At 43.7% G+C, this 22,000-nt stretch overlaps 2 protein-coding genes across 2 annotated transcripts in view; one reads left to right on the top strand and one right to left on the bottom strand.

Moving 5' to 3' along the window:
• Window positions 1-324: 324 nt before the first annotated feature.
• NCAPH (non-SMC condensin I complex subunit H) overlaps window positions 325-22,000 on the bottom strand; it is a 207,752-nt gene continuing 186,076 nt past the window's right edge. Inside the window, exon 19 of the mRNA XM_082255769.1 lies at window positions 325-336. The gene's annotated coding sequence lies outside the window, so the exon portion shown is untranslated. The remainder of the gene's footprint in view (window positions 337-22,000) is intronic.
• Window positions 19,036-22,000, top strand: part of LOC309554161 (uncharacterized protein) — a 128,652-nt gene continuing 125,687 nt past the window's right edge. The window contains exon 1 of the mRNA XM_082255768.1: window positions 19,036-19,257. Within this exon, the coding sequence (XP_082111894.1) occupies window positions 19,111-19,257 (147 nt within the window). The 5' untranslated portion in view covers window positions 19,036-19,110. The remainder of the gene's footprint in view (window positions 19,258-22,000) is intronic.

The following is a 22,000-nucleotide window of genomic DNA, read 5'->3' as shown; positions in this document are numbered from 1 at the left end:
CTGCCTGTGCAACCTCTATAGGGTCCAGGCATTGCCTCATGTTACCAGTAGTAATACTGACCCTAGCCAAATGCAGTGTATATACTGTATATTGAGATATTTGAAGGAATCAGTTTCAAAAGGTAAGAGGTGGGAACTGATTTTGGCTTGCAAGTTGTTTGTATGAGGTATTAGGTAATGCTATAATATAGAAAGAGCACATTCATATTATTGTCTAAAGCTAAGCTAAGTTATTGTACCACATTTTCTTCTGCCAGAAAGGAATGCAGGAAGTCTGGGTTCTGTCTGTCCCACAATGCAGCATGACTAGATTGTGGATATATACCTGCCCTCTGGTGCTGTTCTTCCAGCCTTCTGTATCCCACATGGTATAGCCTTCTCTCTGCATGCTGGCAGAAGCTGCTTGTGTCTCTCTTTAAGACCATGTCTATGGTCATAGGGAGAAATCTCAACTCATGTGGCCCTTTGCAGGTACTTAGAAATCTCTCTGCCTCTTGAAGCTCATCCCTCAGGCTATCTTCTCTCCTCTCTTCAGCCTGATCCAGCTGCCAGCACCTCTTTCTTCCTGATTAGAAGTCAAATAAGGCAGGCTGGAAAAGGGGGTGGGTACAGTGCTCCTTCCATTGGCGGAGGATGCAGTAGAGAGGAGGAGCAACTGCAGGCTCTGCACATTTACTGACAATGTGTGTAAGAGACTCTCATGGAGTGCATATCAATCCACCCTTGCCGGGGCGAAGGCTCAGAGGCTTATGCGGCTAGACCCAGCGCTGTATCTTGGCCTAGGCCGACAAGGCCCAAGCCTAGGGTGGCACTTTGCAAGGGGGGGCAGCAAAAAAGCTGTTTCCGCATGAAAAAAAACAGCCTCCTCCCGGCTCCCACATAAAAAAATAAGGCAGCACTGATATTCTGCACTGATGGGCACTGATGGGGTGGCACTGATAAGCTTCACTGATGGGGCTGCACTGATATGCTGTCCTGATGGCCACTCATGGCCACTGATGAGGCTGCACTGATGGCCACTGATGAGGCTGCGCTGATGGTCACTGATGAGGCAGCACTGATAAGTTGCACTGATGTGGCTGCCCTGATAAGGCACCACTGATGGGCACTGATAGGCTGCACTGATGGGGCTGTACTAATGAGGTCACACTGATATGCTGCACTGATGAGGCTGAACTGATGGGCAGTAATGAGGCTGCACTGATGAGGCTGAACTTATGGGAACAGAAGAGGCTACGCTGATGGGCACTGATACTATGGTTGTGGTCTGTGGTTTACAGATGACAGGGCGGGTCAAAAACAGGAAGGGGTGTGGCCTTTACAGGAAGGGGTGGGTTATATTTAAATTTGGGGGTGCAGACGTTTAGTAAGGCCTAGGGCAGCACAAAACCTAAATACACCACTGGCTAGACCTCTTGTATCCCTCCACAGGAAGAAAAAAGAGCCCCCAATCTCCTGGCATCCATAAGGGAACTTGCAGGTACAATGCTATTAAAAAAAAAAAAAAAACAGTAAGGCATATGACAGAAGTGGCTAGCGAATTTTGGGGGTGCTAAAAGAATTTTATCTTGCTTCAGCACCCCCAAGCACCTACCTGGCACCACCCCTGCGCAGGGAACAATGCATTATGGAATATGTAGTCCTTAGAGATTAAAAATAAACAGCAGAGAAGAGGAATGCAGGGAATGCAGGAAGTTGTGTAAAGAGATGGTCAGCAGACAGGCAGCACTTACACATGAAAGGAGATTTTTCAAGTAAGCTTATATTGGGTTTTTCAAGTATTGTTTGTACTGCTATTAAAATGCTGATGTTATAATGTTATAATGAAAAGGTGTATACTATGACCATAGAACTCTATGATTTATTTTCCTCAATAGCCACAATGGATATAAGTCTACAAACCCAGTTGTTGCCTTACAAAAGTAGCAGTGCCATTACCATTGTGCTGCAATAGCCCGTAGAGAAACCAAAGGTGTGGGAGGGACCTAGCCTCTACTACAGGCTTCTTGCTGGTAATTACAGGAGGGAGGTGGATACAACACCAGTCACCCTACACAAGCAGAGAGAGCAGCATTGACTGATCTTTATTACAGGAGGTTCCTGCACAGAGGCATATTTGTAAAACAAATGTACCACCCAGGTAGGTGCTAGGTTAGTGTATAGTGGACCTTGTCTGCCTAACAGCAGGGCCATGATTTCTGTTAGGGTGTCATGGGTTCCAGATGTGTTTGATGAAGGGGAAGTCTCCCCACTGGCTCATGTGAGAGGCTTCTCATAGGGTAGTGGAGGAAACCCAATCAGGGGACACATTCAAGCTTGTAACTACCCCAGGAGGCAGATTTTGCCGCAAAGGATTCTGGGAGTGGATATAAGTTTGGGGGAAGTGCATGACACAGTGTCTTTGGCAGGAGCAGAGTCCCAGGAGGCAGAGAACAGCTGTCTCCCCTCCTGTCTGAGGAAGTGGATGTTTCGGGGTGTCGCCTGGGAATCCGGAGAGTGCTGAGCTGAGCTGAGGGGATCCGGTGTGCCGAGAACATGCGGAGAGCGAGAGGGGTCCAGTCCCAGGAAAGCCTACACAGGTCGTGAGTACTGAGGATTTCCCCTGGGGGTCTGCCTAGAGTCAGAGGGGACCACTCTGGAAGAGGTTCTAGGATCCAGTGTCAGCTAGCTGAGGAAAGGGGGTACCTAGGTTGAGGACCCTAAAGTTACTGAGGGCGTACAGAGTCAGTGAACCCTGGAGAGTTCAAAGTTAAAGGGGGCACCTGCAGTTTCGGCCCTGAATTGTACAGAGTGTCAGTTGAGAGTTGCAGCCATACAGGAACCTACAGCAAACTACCTCAAGCCAGTGCAAGGCTGGGGGGGGGGGGGGAGTAGCCTGTGACTTTGCAGTACCGCAATATCAGTAGTTCTATAATGCACAGTCCTGGATCTCCTGGACTTAAAGTCGAGGATTCAGCACTTCTATCAAGTTACAGTGTGTTCTGAGAGTCAGTGAGCGTTGGCTAGCGTCGGCTGGCGTCAAGGCAGCGTTAACGGAAATTTTTCCTAGATAAAGTCTCAAGTGCATTTACTTGAGCCTAAGGAGTATCCCACTCATTCCCTTCTCTCATCCCCTAATCTACAAAAAAAAAAACACAAAACAAAGATGCCAGAGTTGTCAATGTCTTAGTTTTTACACCCAGGGCCGCAGCTCACATGGGCTGGAGAGGTAACAGGTAACAATGGCAGACCCACATTAGGCCACAGGCCTGGAAATCTTGCTACACAAAGTTCTGGAAGAATGTTGCAAACATTTACCCAGTCATCACAAAGTCTGACTACAGTGATTTCCTAGAATGGTCAGGTCCATCTAGTGTCCATAATGCGGTATTCTCCTAAATGGGTATTTCCGGAAAAATACCATCTCATGTCATGACCATTAGATGGGGCTGGCAATGAAAGAAAATCACTGTTTTAAGCAAAATGCATTTAGAATTTTGATAGCTGAGCGAATGTTTGTGACATTCGTCCAGAGATTGTTTTCATAAATAGATCCCCAAGATACATGTAAGAATACACACACACCTCTTTTATTTAAAATATTTGCTTATCCTAGCTTTTAGGTAGGGAAGGCTTAAGAAGGGAGCTTTAATGCTGTGCACACTTTATTCATTTTGGAGGGGCTTTAAAAACACATTTAATGTTTTTAAATGAATACATAACTGAATTAAATGGCATTTTTATGTTTTCCTGTAGCTATGTTTAATACTCATGCACTTCATTGAGTGTAGTTTTATGTAGTTTTTGAAAATCATTTTTTTCTCCACTGAATAAAGCTACTTTTCTACTATAAAAACTGAAAAATAACACTAAATTAGTGAACCAAGTTCTAAATAATAAGAAAAAAGTCAAACCAAGTAAATAATCAATATTTGCATAGAGAAGGTTTGTAAGTAGCTGCTTATAACTATATAGTGCCGGTTCACACATATGCGATGTGAGACATCGCATGTGATTCGCACCGCACTGTTATGCAAATCACATGCGATGTCTGTGCGGTGCGAATTCAGCCACACAGATTGCATGGCTGAATTTGTATCGCATTCGGACCAAAGTTGTGTAGGACCTTTTTTTTGGCCCATACCAAAATCGGATCGTATGGGTGTTCACACCTATACGATACGGTTCCTGTCCGAACTGACGGTTCGCACTGCGATATGCGAACTAATTTGGGGGTGTCGTTAACTTTGTATTGACACTCCCAGCAGTTTGCATATTGCAGTATGAACTGCCTGCGAGTCGGTGCGATGCAGGAACCCACAGTGGATTTGCAGGGTTCCCGCATTGCACCAATGTGAACCGGGACTTATACTTTAGACACAACAGCCCAGGGATCTCTTTCCTTTCTTCAGAACGCTATCTATAAAAAGTTTGAGCTAGGTTTCCAGAGATCAACAATGTTTGAAATGATCAATCTCAGGCTTTGACTTTATCAGTCTAGGACAGAAACATAATCAGGAACATAAACTGTATTTCCTTGTAAAAACATTTTCTTGCCTTAAGACAGCAACCTCACTGATTGCAGAGAATGTCTATGTTTTCACCTTTGCAGGGCGCATGCTTACTGCATTAGTACCTAAGGAAGCAAGCAGCCTATAGTGCATACACTCAGGGCAATGCTGTAGCGCTCTGCATTAAAGGGGGCAATGCTGTGGCACTCTGCATTAAAGGGGGCAATGCTGTAGCGCTCTGCATTAAAGGGGGCAATGCTGTAGCGCTCTGCATTAAAGGGGGCAATGCTGTGGCGCTCTGCATTAAAGGGGGCAATGCTGTGGCGCTCTGCATTAAAGGGGGCATTGCTGTAGTGCTCTGCATTAAAGGGGGCAATGCTGTAGCGCTCTGCATTAAAGGGGGCAAAGCTGTAGCGCTGTGCATTAAAGGGGGCATTGCTGTAGCGCTCTGCATTAAAGGGGGCAATGCTGTGGCATCTCTACATTGAAAGGGGGCAATGCTGTAGCGCTCTGCATTAAAGGGGGCAATGCTGTAGCGCTCTGCATTAAAGGGGGCAATGCTGTGGCATCTCTACATTGAAAGGGGGCAATGCTGTTTCATCTATACATTGAAAGGGGGCAATCCTGTAGCATCTCTACATTGAAAGGGGGCATTGCTGTGGTGCTCTGCATTAAAGGGGGCAATGCTGTGGCATCTCTACATTGAAAGGGGGCATTGCTGTGGCATCTCTACATTGAAAGGGGACATTGCTGTGGCGCTCTGCATTAAAGGGGGCAATGCTGTGGCATCTCTACATTGAAAGGGGGCATTGCTGTGGCATCTCTACATTGAAAGGGGGCATTGCTGTGGCGCTCTGCATTAAAGAGGGCAATGCTGTGGCATCTCTACATTGAAAGGGGGCATTGCTGTGGCATCTCTACATTGAAAGGGGGCAATGCTGTGGCATCTCTACATTGAAATGGGGCATTGCTGTGTCATCTCTACATTGAAAGGGGGCATTGCTGTTTCATCTCTACATTGAAAGGGGGCATTGCTGTGGCATCTCTACATTGAAAGGGGGCATTGCTGTGGCATCTCTACATTGAAAGGGGGCATTGCTGTGGCGCTCTGCATTGAAAGGGGGCATTGCTGTGGCGCTCTGCATTGAAAGGGGGCATTGCTGTGGCGCTCTGCATTGAAAGGGGGCATTGCTGTGGGGCTCTGCATTTATTGGGGGCAACAATGCTGTGACACTCTGCATTTATTTGGGGCAACAATGCTGTGGCACTCTGCATTTATTGTTATGTTGTCATGTTATTTTTTTTGTTGGGGGGGGGGGGGCGCCGGGAGGGAGTCTTGCCCGGAGAGCAATTTAATGTAGAACCGCCACTGATACACTGGAACCTGGGAGAAAGGTTCTGCTGAAATCAGATACTACAATCTCATCATTCAAGATTCCTGAAGTGCATAACCTTACTGTTACGTGTTTTGCACTGTAGTATCCCTTCTAATGAAATCTTAATGAAAACCTCAGGCCTTGTTCACACCTGAGCGTATTTCAGCTCGTAAAACGCTCATCTCTGAAGTCTCAAAACGCCCAACTAGCAAAATCCGATTCATTTTAACCACTTAAGCCCCGGAAGATTTTACCCCCTTCCTGACCAGGGGGTATTTTGCGATTTGGCACTGCGTGACTTTAACGGACAATTGCGGGGTTGTGCGATGCTGTACCTACTTTTCTACTATAAAAACTGAAAAATAACACTAAATTAGTGAACCAAGTTCTAAATAATAAGAAAAAGTAAAACCAAGTAAATAATCAATATTTGCATAGAGAAGGTTTTGTAAGTAGCTGCTTATAACTATATAGTGCCGGTTCACACATATGCGATGTGAGACATCGCATGTGATTTGCACTGCACTGTTATGCAAATCACATGCGATGTCTGTGCGGTGCGAATTCAGCCACACAGATTGCATGGCTGAATTTGTATCGCATTCAGACCAAAGTTGCGCAGGAACTTTTTTTTGGTTCATACCAGAATCTGATCGTATGGGTGATCACACCTATACGATAGGGTTCCTGTCCGAACTGACGGTTCGCACTGCGATATGCGAACTAATTTGGGGGTGTTGTTAACTTTGTATTGACACTTCCAGCAGTTTGCATATGGCAGTATGAACTGCCTGCGAGTCGGTGCGATGCAGGAACCCGCAGTGGATTTGCAGGGTTCCCGCATTGCACCAATGTGAACCTGGACTTATACTTTAGACACAACAGCCCAGGGATCTCTTTCCTTTCTTCAGAACGCTATCTATAAAAAGTTTGAGCTAGGTTTCCAGAGATCAACAATGTTTGAAATGATCAATCTCAGGCTTTGACTTTATCAGTCTAGGACAGAAACATAATCAGGAACATAAACTGTATTTCCTTGTAAAAACATTTTCTTGCCTTAAGACAGCAACCTCACTGATTGCAGAGAATGTCTATGTTTTCACCTTTGCAGGGCGCATGCTTACTGCATTAGTACCTAAGGAAGCAAGCAGCGTATAGTGCATACACTCAGGGCAATGCTGTAGCGCTCTGCATTAAAGGGGGCAATGCTGTGGCGCTCTGCATTAAAGGGGGTAATGCTGTAGCGCTCCGCATTAAAGGGGGCAATGCTGTAGCGCTCTGCATTAAAGGGGGCAATGCTGTGGTGCTCTGCATTAAAGGGGGCATTGCTGTAGCGCTCTGTATTAAAGGGGGCAATGCTGTAGCGCTCTGCATTAAAGGGGGCAATGCTGTAGCGCTCTGCATTAAAGGGGGCATTGCTGTAGCGCTCTGCATTAAAGGGGGCAATGCTGTGGCATCTCTACATTGAAAGGGGGCAATGCTGTAGCGCTCTGCATTAAAGGGGGCAATGCTGTAGCGCTCTGCATTAAAGGGGGCAATGCTGTAGCGCTCTGCATTAAAGGGGGCAATGCTGTGGCATCTCTACATTGAAAGGGGGCAATGCTGTTTAATCTATACATTGAAATGGAGCAATGCTGTAGCATCTCTACATTGAAAGGGGGCATTGCTGTGGTGCTCTGCATTAAAGGGGGCAATGCTGTGGCATCTCTACATTGAAAGGGGGCATTGCTGTGGCATCTCTACATTGAAAGGGGACATTGCTGTGGCCCGGGGAGCAATTTAATGTAGAACCGCCACTGATACACTGGAACCTGGGAGAAAGGTTCTGCTGAAATCAGATATTACAATCTCATCATTTAAGATTCCTGAAGTGCATAACCTTACTGTTATGTGTTTTTCACTGTAGTATCCCTTCTAATGAAATCTTAATGAAAACCTCAGGCCTTGTTCACACCTGAGCGTATTTCAGCTCGTAAAACGCTCATCTCTGAAGTCTCAAAACGCCCAACTAGCAAAATCCGATTCATTTTAACCACTTAAGCCCCGGAAGATTTTACCCCCTTCCTGACCAGGGGGTATTTTGCGATTTGGCACTGCGTGACTTTAACGGACAATTGCGGGGTTGTGCGACGCTGTACCTAAACGAATTTGACATACTTTTTTTCCCACAAATATAGCTTTCTTTTGGTGGTATTTGATTACCTGTGCGATTTTTTTGATCATGCGCTATAATAAAAAAAAGAGCGACAATTTTGCAAAAATAACAATATTTTTCACATTTTTTTATATGAAATTCCCCCCCAAAAAAATTTAAAAATCAAAAGTTTTTTAAATTTTTGGCCAATTTGTTTTCTGCTACCCATGTTTGGTAAAAAAATCACAATAAGCGTATTTTGATTGGTTTGCCCAAAAGTTATTGCGTTTACTAACTAAGGGAAAGATTTTTGTCATTTTTGTTGTTTTTTTTTAACGAGTAATGGCGGCAATCTGCGATTTTTTTGCGGGACTGCGACATTGCGGCGGACAGATCGGACCCTTGACTGACATTTTTGACACTTTTGGGGGTACCAGTGACATTACTACAGTAATCAGTGCTATACATATGCACTGTTACTGTAGAAATGACACTGGCAGGGAAGGGGTTAAAGAGGTTGTAAACCCCCCCAAATTTGTATTTTTTTTTTGCAACCTGCAAGAGAAACACATAATGAGCTAGTATGCATCGCATACTAGCTCATTATGAAATACTTACCTTAGAATGAGCCCCCGCCGTGCCATCTGCTTACCTGCATGACGGGCGACATGTCCAGTCGCCCGACTTCTGGGATCGCGGCATCCGGCCATCTGATTGGCCGGAGCCACGGTGACGTCACTCCCGCGCACATGCGCGGGAGCCGACGGTCACGACACGGAGCTCTGAAGGAACGGCACGAGCGGCCGTTCCTTCAGAGCGCATGCGCCAGTGACGTCACTGGCTGCATGTAAGGTAAATATCTCCTAAACGGTGCATGTTTAGGAGATATTTACAGTACCTATAGGTAAGCCTTATCATAGGCTTCCCTATAGGTAAAAGTTACAGAGGAGGGTTTACTTCCTCTTTAACTTTATTGGAGAGGGAGGGGTTAAGTGTGTCCCTAGGGGCGTGCTTCTAACTGTGCAGGGATGTGGCTGTGTGTGTAACAGCACAGATCAAAGGTCCTACATAGCAGGACCGTTAGATCAGTGCTTTTACACAGGAAAGAATGACAGTCGGCTTTGTTTACATTAGCCGCCTGCCTTTCTCCCTTCACAGCGGACGATCGCGAGTGACTGGCGGACATCGGGTCCGCCGGTCACACGCACGGAGGTGTCCGTGAATGAGCCGAGGCGGGGGCGCGCCTCCGACGGCGCGCGATTGCCCCCTATTGGCTCCCACAGTATATGTACTTGCGGCGGTCGGCAACCGGTTAATGGCCCCTGTTCACATCTGAACGTTTTGTCGCCTGAAGAAAGCTGCCTGAAATTTTAAAAAAGTACATGAGCTTCTTTTTTGGCAGATTACAAGTGTTTTTGTTAGATGTCAATGCCTGCCTCCAAACACCTGCAAAAAACGCCTAAAAAAGCCTGAAAAAAACACCTGAAAAAAAAAAGCCAGAAAAAATGCCCGAAAAAAGGCAGAAAAAATGCCTGAAAACGATACGCTCAGGTTTGAATGGAGCCTAAATGAGTTTAATGCATGAAAAGCATAAATATAATCTGTCTTGGACTACATTTATGTTTTATGCTTAATTCTTACTACTTTTGCTACCTAAGGAACCTAAAGAATTATACAGACATGTTTAGGACAGAATTGATAGTTTTTCTATATTGTGTGCCTGAATGTCTAGACACCAGATTTTCAAAGATTTGTCCTTGAAAGTTTCTCTGTTTTTTTTTTTTAGGCTGAATAGTGCTACGCATTCAATTTTATGGCTCCCATAAGTCTTCTCACAAGTGTCTCAGTAGCAGCCACTTGAATTTTTTTACCCAATCCTTATATTCGGAGAAAGGAAGAAGTCAGTAGCAAAGTTACTTGAAGAAGTACATTTTTAAGTTGTAAGAAAAATAATAATATAATTCTATTTAAAAAGTATGTTGTCACTTTATTAACTAATCCTAAATCATTTAAAATATTATCAGAGTATTGATTTGTTTGTAGACTGAAAAAATATACAGATTACTTTAAAATACTTACTAATGGATGCCCCAAAGTTAGACGTTTCTGGATACGAGTTCACCCCCTGATCCATTCAGTAACCTCGGTAAATATCATGAAAAACACTCGGGTTGCCCTTCTTAATGAGCCAGTTGAAAACATCCCCAAGCACACTCAAACGTTAATTTGTTTTATATTCCTGGCAGCCAAGATATAATTTGCATCAGCTTGGTTAACTTTTCCTTGCTGAAACACAAACTTACTTGGATCATGGTTAATGAAAAAATAGTTAGTATGCTCCAAGATAAGCAATCGCTGTTCAATAAAGTTTGGAACCATTGGCTCTTTTATCCTCAACTACCATCTTAATAGTGAATGAGTGGCGGTCAGATGAATGTGGGCTCCTGGACGGGTTCTCTTCTTTTACCTCCCTTTTACTCTTCCCCTCATTTCTTTGTGTACTCTCTTTCGTATCTTCGTACTTGCATTTTTGTTCTTAAACAATCGCTTCCTTCCCTTATCAGTTTTGTATTGTGTGACATGGTGCTTATACAAGTATTGTTGTTTTAGAAGGGCCACATACTCATAAATCTCCATGTTGTCCCGAGTGTTTCAACTTGGGCTCTTCTTCCCCTACTTCCCAAACGGAAAAGTTAGGGTCCTTTCACACGGGCTTTCCACCCGGCGGACTCGGTTTTGCTCAGCAGGGTTCGATCAGCTGAGTCCCACTGAGCAGGTGGATGAGAGGTCTGTCTCCACTCATTGTGCTGAGATGGACCTGTCGGGGTCCCGCTCTCCTCTATTGGAGATAGAGTTACCATCTGTCTGGATTTCACGGATAGTATTGGATCAGATAGCAGCAGGTGTCAGCGGACATGTCACCGCTGACATCCGCTGCTCCATAGGGGTGCATGAAGTGTCTGATCAGGTCCACCTGAAAACTGACAGCAAACCTGATCGAAAAGCCATGTGAAAAAGGTAATTTTGGGTACTTTATCTGAGTTTGGTTATACAGTTACATATCCATGAGATTTTGATATTAGCCCTTTCGTGTTTAATTGACCCTGGATTGGGTTACAACCGCGAACAACAGCTAATGCTAGATTCAAATTTTAAGATCATTATGTCTGATTTAGCTATGATATTGATGGACACTTTTCTCCTAAGCACCTTTTTGAATGTTTTATACCTATTTTTTATTGTTTCTCAGTATACCTGTACACTTTACTACCGAAAAGTATTGTGGTTGTATTCTCCTCTTTTGGTGAAACACAAAAAAAAGATTGACATAAAAAACGTTTACTAAGCTTCACCACATTCCCTTAGCTCTGCAGCAAATTCTCCACCAAAGTGCAACTTCTCTTCCATAATGAACAGCCTATTTGCATTTAGTAAATCAATCCCAAAGTCTTTTCAAACATGCTCACTTACCTGCGGCCCATAAAAACTTGTTGGCTATAGAACATGCAGAGAAGAAAGTGCCAGACAAGTTTATAGAATCCAGAAGGGATTTTTATTAGAAGAGGCAGTGTCTTTCAGGGGCTAACTAATGTCCCTCTTCATCTGGGCTTGACAAATTCAGAAAAAAAGTAATGAATGTACTGGATCATTTTTTTTTTCCTGAAGGGTAATTATTGTGTTATAAGACATGAAACTTTGCTTCAGATGCTGGTTTAACAGAACAGTTACAATTTTTTTTCCACTAAGGTTTCCTAAGCTTCTTCTAAATATAAGCATTTCAAATACATGTTCTTCAATTGCAATATATGTTTTACATTGGCCCTATAGTGAATTTAGCCCAGTTCAACTTTCTGTCTGTATTAATTCAATAGTTTATTTTCTGGCACTACACCTTCTGGAACCCCTGCCGCTAATGCTTAAAGTGACATTAAAGGTTAATTTAAAAAAAACAAAACAAACATGGTATACTTACCTGCTCTGTGCAGTGGTTGTGCACAGAGCAGCCCCGATCCTTAAGTTCCCTGATGGCGTTCCTCCTCTTCAGCCAGTGCCCTCAATAGCAAGTCGATTGCTCTGGGGGCACTGGTGCATCCTCACTCCCGAAACCCGCTCTATGCGTCTATAAGACAGATAGAGCTGGGGTTTAGCCCACTCTCTCCTCATTGGCTCACTGGCTGTCTCAGCGAATGAGAAATAAGAGACCCGGGAGAAGCTCAGTTTTCGTGCACATCACTTAATCGAGAGGGAGCTCATGTGAGTATTAGGGGGGCTGCTGCATAAAGAAGGTTTTTTATCTTCATGCACAGAATGCATGAAGATAAAAAACCTTGATCCTTTAAACCCACTATAATTATCCTTCCCTCAGTCATTGGATTACCATTATTTTTTTTGGTTTTTTTTGGGGGGGGGGGGGGGGGCAAAGATATGAGGATATGATATGAGAAAGCAAAGTCCTGCCTCTACCAAAATAGTTGCCTCATCACAAAGGTAGAACCATAGTAAGTCAGGCCTGGAAAAAGTTCAAGCGGCCATAGCTAGCTCAGGGGTCAATTCAAATTTAATTGAAAAAGTCAGTAAAAAAATTCCCATGCTCTGGATCTAGTGGAAAAGTGATTTTATCCCCACTAATAGATAAGAAACTTAAGCTAAAGTGAAAGTTGTCAGGGGGTAACACCAAATGTTCTGGGTACAGTCTCAGCATGTGTTACACAAAGGTCATACAACTTCTATTTGACAAGGTTCACTTCTCCATCATAATGATACAAACTGCTTCTGAAACCTGGTTAGCATTTTTTTTTTTAAGCTTGTCCCATCAGTTTAGTCTAACTTCTACATCACTGTCCTGTGTAGAGAACAGAGAAGGAGTGTCTGTGAGTGCCTGTGAGTATCTGTGAGTGTAGCGGTGAACCAGAGGGTGAGAAAGTAGAGTTAGGAAGCTAGAAAACAGCTACACAGGACAGACTTAAGTTACTGAATCGCCATCAGATTAGATTAGTGGGTACAATGCCCGGCGGGTGTGGAGATGCGATTTGGTGTACATCTTGTGGCATGTATAAGTTCCTCTATCAGGCGATCAAGGGTGAAAACAAATACACAAAATGTAAGCACGTTGCTTCCCTGGAAGCTCAGGTCCTGAATCTAGGGAAGCAACTGGCAACACTGAAAAGAATGTCCATACTGAAGTAGAGCTTGGAGCGTACCCATCAGGTGCAGGCAGGGGCCTGCACAGAGGAGGACAGAGATACAGGGGTGCAGGCATCAGAGCAGAGTAGATGGTGACAGTTAGGAGGGGTAGAAGGGAACAAGTCAAGGAGGCCGGTCCTGGGCTGGAGCACCCCAATAAATACGCCCCGTCTCGTGGTGTTGGGGAAACCAGTCAGGGACCAGCATTGCTGGAGCAGAGCGATGCCCCTAGCTGCCAGGGGAAGAACTCCTCCAGTGAGGCTTGGAGAAAAGGAAAGGAAAGACAGGTTCTGGTGGTAGGGGACTCAATTGTTAGAACGACAGACAGGGCAATCTGTCGCAAAGACCGTATATGCCGAACTGTCTGCTGTTTACCGGGCGCTCGGGTTCGGCACATCACAGATCGGGTGGACAGATTACTAGGTGGGGCTGGGGAAGACCCAGCTGTCATGGTACACGTGGGTACCAATGACATAGGCAGAGGGAGATGGAGAGTCCTAAAAAATGATTTCAGGGACTTAGGCGCTAAGTTGAGGAGTAGGACCTCCAAGGTAGTATTTTCAGAAATACTACCTGTACCTCGAGCCACACCAGAGAGGCAACGGGAGATTAGGGAAGTTAACAAGTGGCTGAGGAGCTGGTGTAGTAAGGAGGATTTCGGGTTCCTGGAGAATTGGGCCGACAAAAATGGCCAACAAGTTAGAGGGGCTTTTAAACTAGGTGATAGGGGGAGGGTACAGATGTAGAATTAGCCAGTGGGGAGCAAGGTTCAGCGGGCACAAATGGGGACATTAGCGGTAGGGTGTTCAGATTTCCTAAATCCAAGGTGGGTATGGGGAAAAATCGCAAGAGCAGCATAAAAACAACATCAAACGAGGATGTAGTATGCAACCGTACAAAATTACGAGGTTTGTACACCGATGCTAGAAGCCTGGCCAACAAGATGGGAGAGCTGGAGCTGCTGATGTATAAGGAGGACTTAGATTTTGTGGGGATTACAGAGACTTGGTTTGATAGCTCTCATGATTGGCTGGCGACCATTCAGGGGTATTCCCTTTTAGAGCTAGAGAAGGTAAAAAAGGGGAAGGGGTATGTCTGTATATTAAGAACAATGTACAGGTAAATATGAGGGATGATATTAATAATGGAGCTATGGACAAGGTAGAATCCCTATGGGTAGAACTTCAAAGGGAAGGCACTATGGGAAAAGTAATATTGGGCGTATTCTATAGACCCCCAAACCAGAGGGAGGAGGGGGAGGCGGACCTCCTTTCACAGATTGGATTGGCAGCAAGGATGGGAAATGCCATTATAATGGGGGACTTTAATTATCCAGATATAGACTGGGCAGAAGGAACCGCACATTCATCCAAGGCTCGGCAGTTCCTAAATGTTTTTCAGGACAATTTCATGGGTCAGATGGTGAACGCACCAACAAGAAACAATGCGGTACTAGACCTACTGATTACCAACAATACAGACCTGCTCACGGATATAGAAATACGGGGCAACTTAGGAAACAGTGACCATAGGTCAATTAGTTTCAGTATTAATCATAGTTATAGGAAACACAAGGGTAATATAAGGACACTGAATTTCAAAAGAGCCAATTTCCAAAAACTGCGCTCTTTGCTAGAAAATATCAAGTGGGATAGAACCCTGGGAACAAAGAACACGGAGGAAAAATGGGAGTGCTTCAAGAGCATACTAAACAAAGGGATTGGCCAGTGCATTCCAAAGGGGAATACATTTAAAAGAGCAAAAGTAAACCCTGGGTGGCTAAACTCCAACATGAAAATGCATATTAATACTAAAGAAAATGCCTTTAAAAAATACAAGGCTGAGGGGTCATTGGCAGCATTCAAGCATTACAAAGAGTGCAATAAGAGATGTAAAGGCGAAATCAAGGCTGCTAAAATTGAACACGAGAGACATATAGTGGAATAGAGTAAAAAAAAAAACAAGAAATTCTTTAAGTATATAAATAGTAAGAAAGTGAGGCCAGAACACATTGGCCCCATAAAAGATGACAAAGGGAAGCTGGCCACAGAGGACAGAGAGAAGGTGAAAGTGTTAAATAATTTCTTTTCTTCAGTCTTCACAAAAGAATCGGGGGGCTACACTAACCCAGCTTGTAATGATACATTAAATAATACACCTCAGGAAGTACAACTATGGTTAACAGAAGATAAACTTAGAACTAAACTAGAGAAACTTAACATAAATTAATCACCGTGACCGGATGGCTTGCACCCGAGGGTATTTAAGGAGCTCAGTCAGGTGATAGCCAGATCATTATTCTTGATCTTTAAGGATAGTCTACAGATGGGTATGGTGCCAGCAGATTGGAAAAAAGCCAATGTGGTACCAATATTTAAGAAAAGGGCCAAGATATATCCCGGGTAACTATAGACCGGTCAGCCTAACATCTGTAGTCTGCAAGATTTTGGAGGGGATGTTAAGGGACTTTTTACAAGACTTTAGTAATGAAAACTGTATTATGAGTAGTAACCAGCATGGATTCATGAAAAATCGTTCTTGCCAGACCAATCTATTAACCTTCTACGATGAAGTGAGTTGCCATCTAGACAAAGGAAGGCCTGTAGATGTGGTGTATCTGGACTTTGCAAAGGCATTTGACACAGTCCCCCACAAACGCTTACTGTACAAACTAAGGTACGGTACGTAGGTATGGACCATAGGGTGAGTACCTGGATAGAAAACTGGCTCCAGGGGAGAGTCCAGAGGGTGGTGATAAATGGGGAGTACTCGCATTGGGCAAGTGTGGAAAGTGGGGTCCCCCAAGGTTCTGTCCTGGGGCCAATCCTGTTTAATTCATTTAATATGGGAGATTTGCTGCGCATAATAAAATTATGCATTCAATTAAATAAAAACAATCAGTACAGCTGCCAACACCTGATCCTGAATCAGAGAAACCAGATCACAAATCGTATATAATAGTAAATGGTGTAGCGCTGTAGGATAACAATAAAGGTGAACCATGCAGTCCATCAGTCCTTTAAGTATCCGCACATAACCCACAATGATGTTAATAGTGATCTTGAAAGAAGTCCTCCAAGACTATATTGTGTAGTCCCAAAAACATGCAAATACTCCAAACTCCAAAAGCCAAGTGCAAGGATAGCCACCACCAAAGGAATTACAGTAGATTGGCCTCTTACCACAACACCATGATCCTCATTACAGGGATCATGGTCAGCGGGAAATCGAATGTGGAGCTGCAACAAGATCTCATCCCGGCTTCCTTATTGATCGTACCCGCTCCTCTCAATAAAGATGTATATGGAAAAAAAGGGGGACAACTTCCATAGTGTAACACCGTCAAGAGACTTTATTTGTAAATAAAACACCGAAATGGCAACTCACATTTTAGCTGGAGTGATAAGCGTGTAGCATGGAGTATCCTTAACCCGGTATCCCACCAGGAAATGGCCGCCGCGTCCCCTCATTAGTCACAGCGTGACATGCCGCAGGATGTGCCTGACGTCAGAATTGTAACGAAACGCGTAGGAGGAGCCTGCAGCACGTCACGTTGTGACTAACGAGGGGACGCGGTGGCCATTTTCCTGGTGGGATACTGGGTTAAGGATACTCCATGCTACACGCTTATCACTCCAGCTAAAATGTGAGTTGCCATTTCGGTGTTTTATTTACAAATAAAGTCTCTTGACGGTGTTACACTATGGAAGTTATCCCCCTTTTTTTTCCATATACATCTTTATTGAGAGGAGCGGGTACGATCAATAAGGAAGCTGGTGTGAGATCTTGTTGCAGCTCCAGATTCGATTTCCCGCTGACCATGATCCCTGTAATGAGGATCATGGTGTTGTGGTAAGAGGCCAATCTAATTCCTTTGGTGGTGGCTATCCTTGCACTTGGCTTTTGGAGTTTGGAGTATTTGCATGTTTTTGGGACTACACAATATTGTCTTGGAGGACACCTTTATTGTTATCCTACAGCGCTACACCATTTACTATTATATACTGTTTAATTCATTCATAAACGTCCTAGAGGAGGGGATATCCAGGACAATCTCGGTATTTGCGGACGATACTAAACTAAGCATGCCAATATCTTCTATGCAGGATGTGGAAACCTTACAAGCGGACCTGAACAAAATAATGTGGTAGGCAACTAAATGGCAGATGAGGTTTAATGTTGAAAAATGTAAAGTAATGCACTTTGGCGTCAGAAAAACGAAAGCAAGCTACTCACTAGGGGGGAAACCTCTGGGTGAATCTAAGATAGAAAAGGATCTGGGGGTACTAGTGGACAACAGGCTTGGCAGTGGCATGTAATGCCAAGCCACTGCAAGCAAAGCCAACAGAATACTGGCATGTATAAAAAAGGGGATTCACTCCAGAAATAAAGAGATTATTCTCCCACTCTACAAGACTCTGGTCCGGCCACATCTGGAGTATTCTGTCCAATTCTGGGCACCGGTCCTCAGAAAGGATGTGCTGGAACTGGAGAGAGTCCAGAGAAGAGCAACAAAAATAATTAGGGGAATGGAGGACATCGGCTATGAGGAAAGACTACAGGCATTGAACTTATTCTCTCTGGAGAAGAGACGCTTGAGAGGGGATATGATATCAATGTACAAATACTGTACTGGTGAGGACCCTAGCATAAGGAACAAACTTTTTAGGGAAAGGGAAAACAATAAGACACGCGGCCACTCACTAAAACTAGAGGAAAAACAGTTTATCCTTAAAATACGTAGGGGGTTCTTTACTGTCAGAGCAGTAAGGATGTGGAATTCTCTTCCACAAGCAGTGGTATCAGCAGGGAGCATCGATAGTTTCAAAAAACTATTAGATGGGCACCTTAAAGACCACAATATAAAGGGGTATACAATGTACGGTTAACAGCAAACACACACATACACATCATAGGTTGAACTGGATGAACTGATGTCTTTTTTCAACCTCACAAACTATGTAACTATGTAACACTACAGTCAAAATGAGAGTAGAGTATAGCGATTATTCCTCTCTGCTGGCTCCAGTACATAATAACTATTTGTGCAGAGACTTCACAGTAACTGGTGACCCCTATCAAGGAAATGAAGGTACATTCTAGCCACTGCTGTCTAATGATGAGTAAATCCATCATTGCCAGAGTGAGATGAACCAGTAACTGAGTAAAATATATTGCTTATTATTTTACTTTCTCAGCTGTATGGGGCTAATCTTTGACCATAACTAGGACAATTATGTCACTGATGATGTGCTGTACCCATAAGCTTATGTATTATGGCATCTTAATAAATGTAGTACATTGAATCACTGCTTGGTCAGCAGAGGTGATCAGCTAGTTTTGGAAGTGAACCAGTAAGGGAATCCACTTTACTAGTTTTTCCTTTTTCAGCAATGGGCTGAATAAAGTTGGGTACTGGTTCAGTCATGAAATATACACACTGGATTTTTGGAGTTAGTTGCGCAAAATCTACTTTTGTTTAACCTATTGAATTTTTGGTGAATCCCACCTGAGGCAGATCTATTTGTTTAACCATTTTGATATTATGGCAATTACAGTTGCCACCAGTGTTCATGTATGACATCCCTCCTCTCAAAAGAAAAGTTAAGGGAGTGAGAGGGATCTACGGTGTAGGTTTTTATCTCTATAAATAACCAGCAGAAACAGAAACTGAGTACTTGGCTGTCATAACAATAAAAGAAGCCTACTTTTCAAACTCCGATCCTACTCAGCCCCCTTAGTGAGGCTTCATCACTAATAAAGATGTGGTGAGGAGGAGGGGAATATTTTGATATATGGTTTCTGTCACCCATCACCCAGCTTCCTGCACCTTGTGTCTCACTGAGAGAAAGGAAGTGTAGTTCTGCCAGAGTGTCCACGCTACTCTGCAAAGAGTTTACACTTACAAATGCTCTGAAGTTTAATCATGGCATTTATCTTAAAGCTTTTTGGATATGGAGGGGATAAGAAGCACATGGTGGAAAGTCCTTGGCTCACACGTGACATTAATCCAGAACAGACTTGGGAAATTTTGAGTGAGCTAGGTGATGGAGCCTTCGGGAAGGTTTACAAGGTAATTTTGCTCATTTGTTACAATGTCTTTACATGGATGGATCTTTACTTCAGTAAGATCTTCAACTTTGTTTGAAAAAATATATGTAATGTTTGTTCAAATGACTGTAATACATTTGGCATTGTTAATGAGCATACCGAAAATGGGAACCTGTTCAGTTGCTCAGTTTTCTTCCTTTAATTTTTGTTTGTATGTTGCATCAAACCTAAGAGTAGTAAGCTATGCTTCTCCAATGGGTCTCAGTAGAAGAGGGGGCCCTGTATTATCTAGCTGCATCGTGGTTTATCCAGGCAATGAACGCAACTGGGAAATCATTTTGGATAATTCTACTGCAAATATAGTTTGTTTTAGTAAGGAAATCAGTTAATATGTGACAATTTTAGCAATAACCCAGGATTGCACATATCATGGGACTAAGATGACATTAAAAGGTATGCGATAACCTAAAGACCATAACCCATCATCTGCTTATAAATCTATATGGTGGGCTGGTTGTTTACCAGATGTATTGTTTATTTGAATACTTGATGTAACGCATGTTTCATTCACGATTCTCTTACTATTTTGCAATGTGATTGCAATCTTATGTTTTCAATGGTCAACTGTAATGTACTGTAGATTCTAGCCTCACAATTGCTCAATTTTATATATTTTTTTTTTCTGTGCAAATGTTGCGACCTTATGTTTTTTAACTGCAATCCCGCTGATTAAAAAAAAAAAAAACAGTGTGTGCTACAATAGTGTTGCTATGGGGCCCCATCACAGTTACACCACTATAATATAAGGTTTTAAGAATATTATTTTCTTTCATAATTTTAATTTTCAAGCTCAGCACATTTAACCTTGCACATTGTGTCCTGTTTCCTTATGTTCCGTTTCAAGTCAATACTGTTGTATTTTTCATGGCAATAATATTATAAATGGCAATATTGCTGCGCTAACACTCACAATAATAATAAAAATTAATAAAAGAGATGGAAAGCAGCCACACAAATCTGGAATGATAAACAGATACAAGTAGAAATATTGTAAATACTGTGGCGCTACTCCTATAGAAAAGGCCCAAACTGACTGGACCAGACAGTCCTTTAGTGTCCACTTCAAGCAAAAAAGGTGCAAAGCTGTAGATCCGGAGAACCACCACCAGACACACTGATCACACCGCCTCTTACCAAATGAAGATGACCTCCATTACAGAGATCCAATATGGCCAAATGTATGAAAGCAGAGGGTGATCCTCCTCCCGATAATGCAGGACTCACAGATTCCACCATATAAATTTGCATAAAACAAAGAGCAGGACACTTTCATAGCGCAGACTGTCTATTGCTTTTTAATAACACACCAGATTAAGAACACTTACAAGATAGGTGATTAAAACAGGCAGCTTATCTGTTAAACGGTGTTCCCCTCCGTGTGCCGTGCTGTGTTCCGAAAACCGCTAAGAATCCCATTTTCTCTTTTGCTCATTGATGGACACAGCTCCTGATATTCATAACCATCGGGACGTCCCAAAGCAGTGTTAAACATGAGGGGTGGGAACAACAAAAAAATTCCAAGGCTAAACAGTAGCCAACCAGGCAAAAGGAGCTCAACCAAACAACTGAAGCCCACCTGAAAAAAAACAACACACTCTCAGAGAAGATCAGGTACTCTTAAACAGCAGCCTGCAAAACCTTGCAGCCAAAAGAAGCATCCACAGATGCCAACACATCCACTTTATAAGTGTGCACCAATGACCTGGTGGCCACCTTGCAAGCCTGCGTCACAGAAGCCTGATGACAGAAAGCCCAGGAGGTAATAAGCGCCCTATTAGAGAGCGCCTTGACAGGGAAAGGAGGAACCTGACCCTTGATGGAATAAGCCTGAACCACCGTCTGTCTGATCCATCTGGAAATGGTCGCAGAGGAAACGAACAACCCTTTTCAAGGTCCATCCGTGAGCACAAAGAGAGAGTCTGACTTCCTGAAAGAGTCTGTAGCTGCCACCATATTGCCCGGACCACATCCAAGGCATGCAAGGTAATTTCCTTAGAATGTTTAGGCCTAGGGCACAGGGAAGACAACACAATGTCTTCATTCAAATGAAAATCAGAGATAACCTTTGGAAGGAACGACGGACAGGGGCGAAGAACCACCTTATCCCTGTGAATCACCAGGTAAGCTGAACTGCCGCCAGTTCCGACACCCTGCGCACAGAGGTGATAGCCACTAAAAAGACCACCTTCTGGGACAGCGTAAGCAGGGGAATCTCCCGAATATTTTCGAAGGGAGGCGTCTGTAGAGCTGAAAGCACCAAATTAAAATCTCAAGGTGGCAAAGGAGCCCGCACTGGAGGAACCAAATGTTGGACACCCTGAAGTATGCACCAGGGAGTGTGTGGCCAAAGGTCATTGGAAGAAGACCACCTCAAGGACAATTTCTGTTCAACCCCCCTGATGAAAGAAGGTCTAGATGCGAGCCACCAAGAAGGAGCAAGGGAGAACCCCAAGAGACTCACACCATGCAATGTACATATTCCATGTACAATGGTAGATCTTTCTAGAGGTAGATTTCGTAGCTTTCAACAGTGTAGGAATCACCGACTCAGATAAACCCCTATCCTTCAGCACCTGGCGTTCAACAGCCAAGCCGTCAAAGCCAGCGACTGTAAAGCAGGATGGAAGATCAGTCCTCAGGGCAGCAGATCCTCCCTGAGAGAAGGCTGCCAAGGAACGTCAGCGACCAGCCGCACCAAATTGGCA

The sequence above is a fragment of the Pelophylax lessonae genome, assembly GCF_965119305.1.
Source record: "Pelophylax lessonae genome assembly, chromosome: 4".
NCBI lineage: Eukaryota > Metazoa > Chordata > Amphibia > Anura > Ranidae > Pelophylax > Pelophylax lessonae.
Note: the sequence above shows the minus strand (reverse complement) of the source record. Positions and strands in the feature narration are given on the sequence as shown.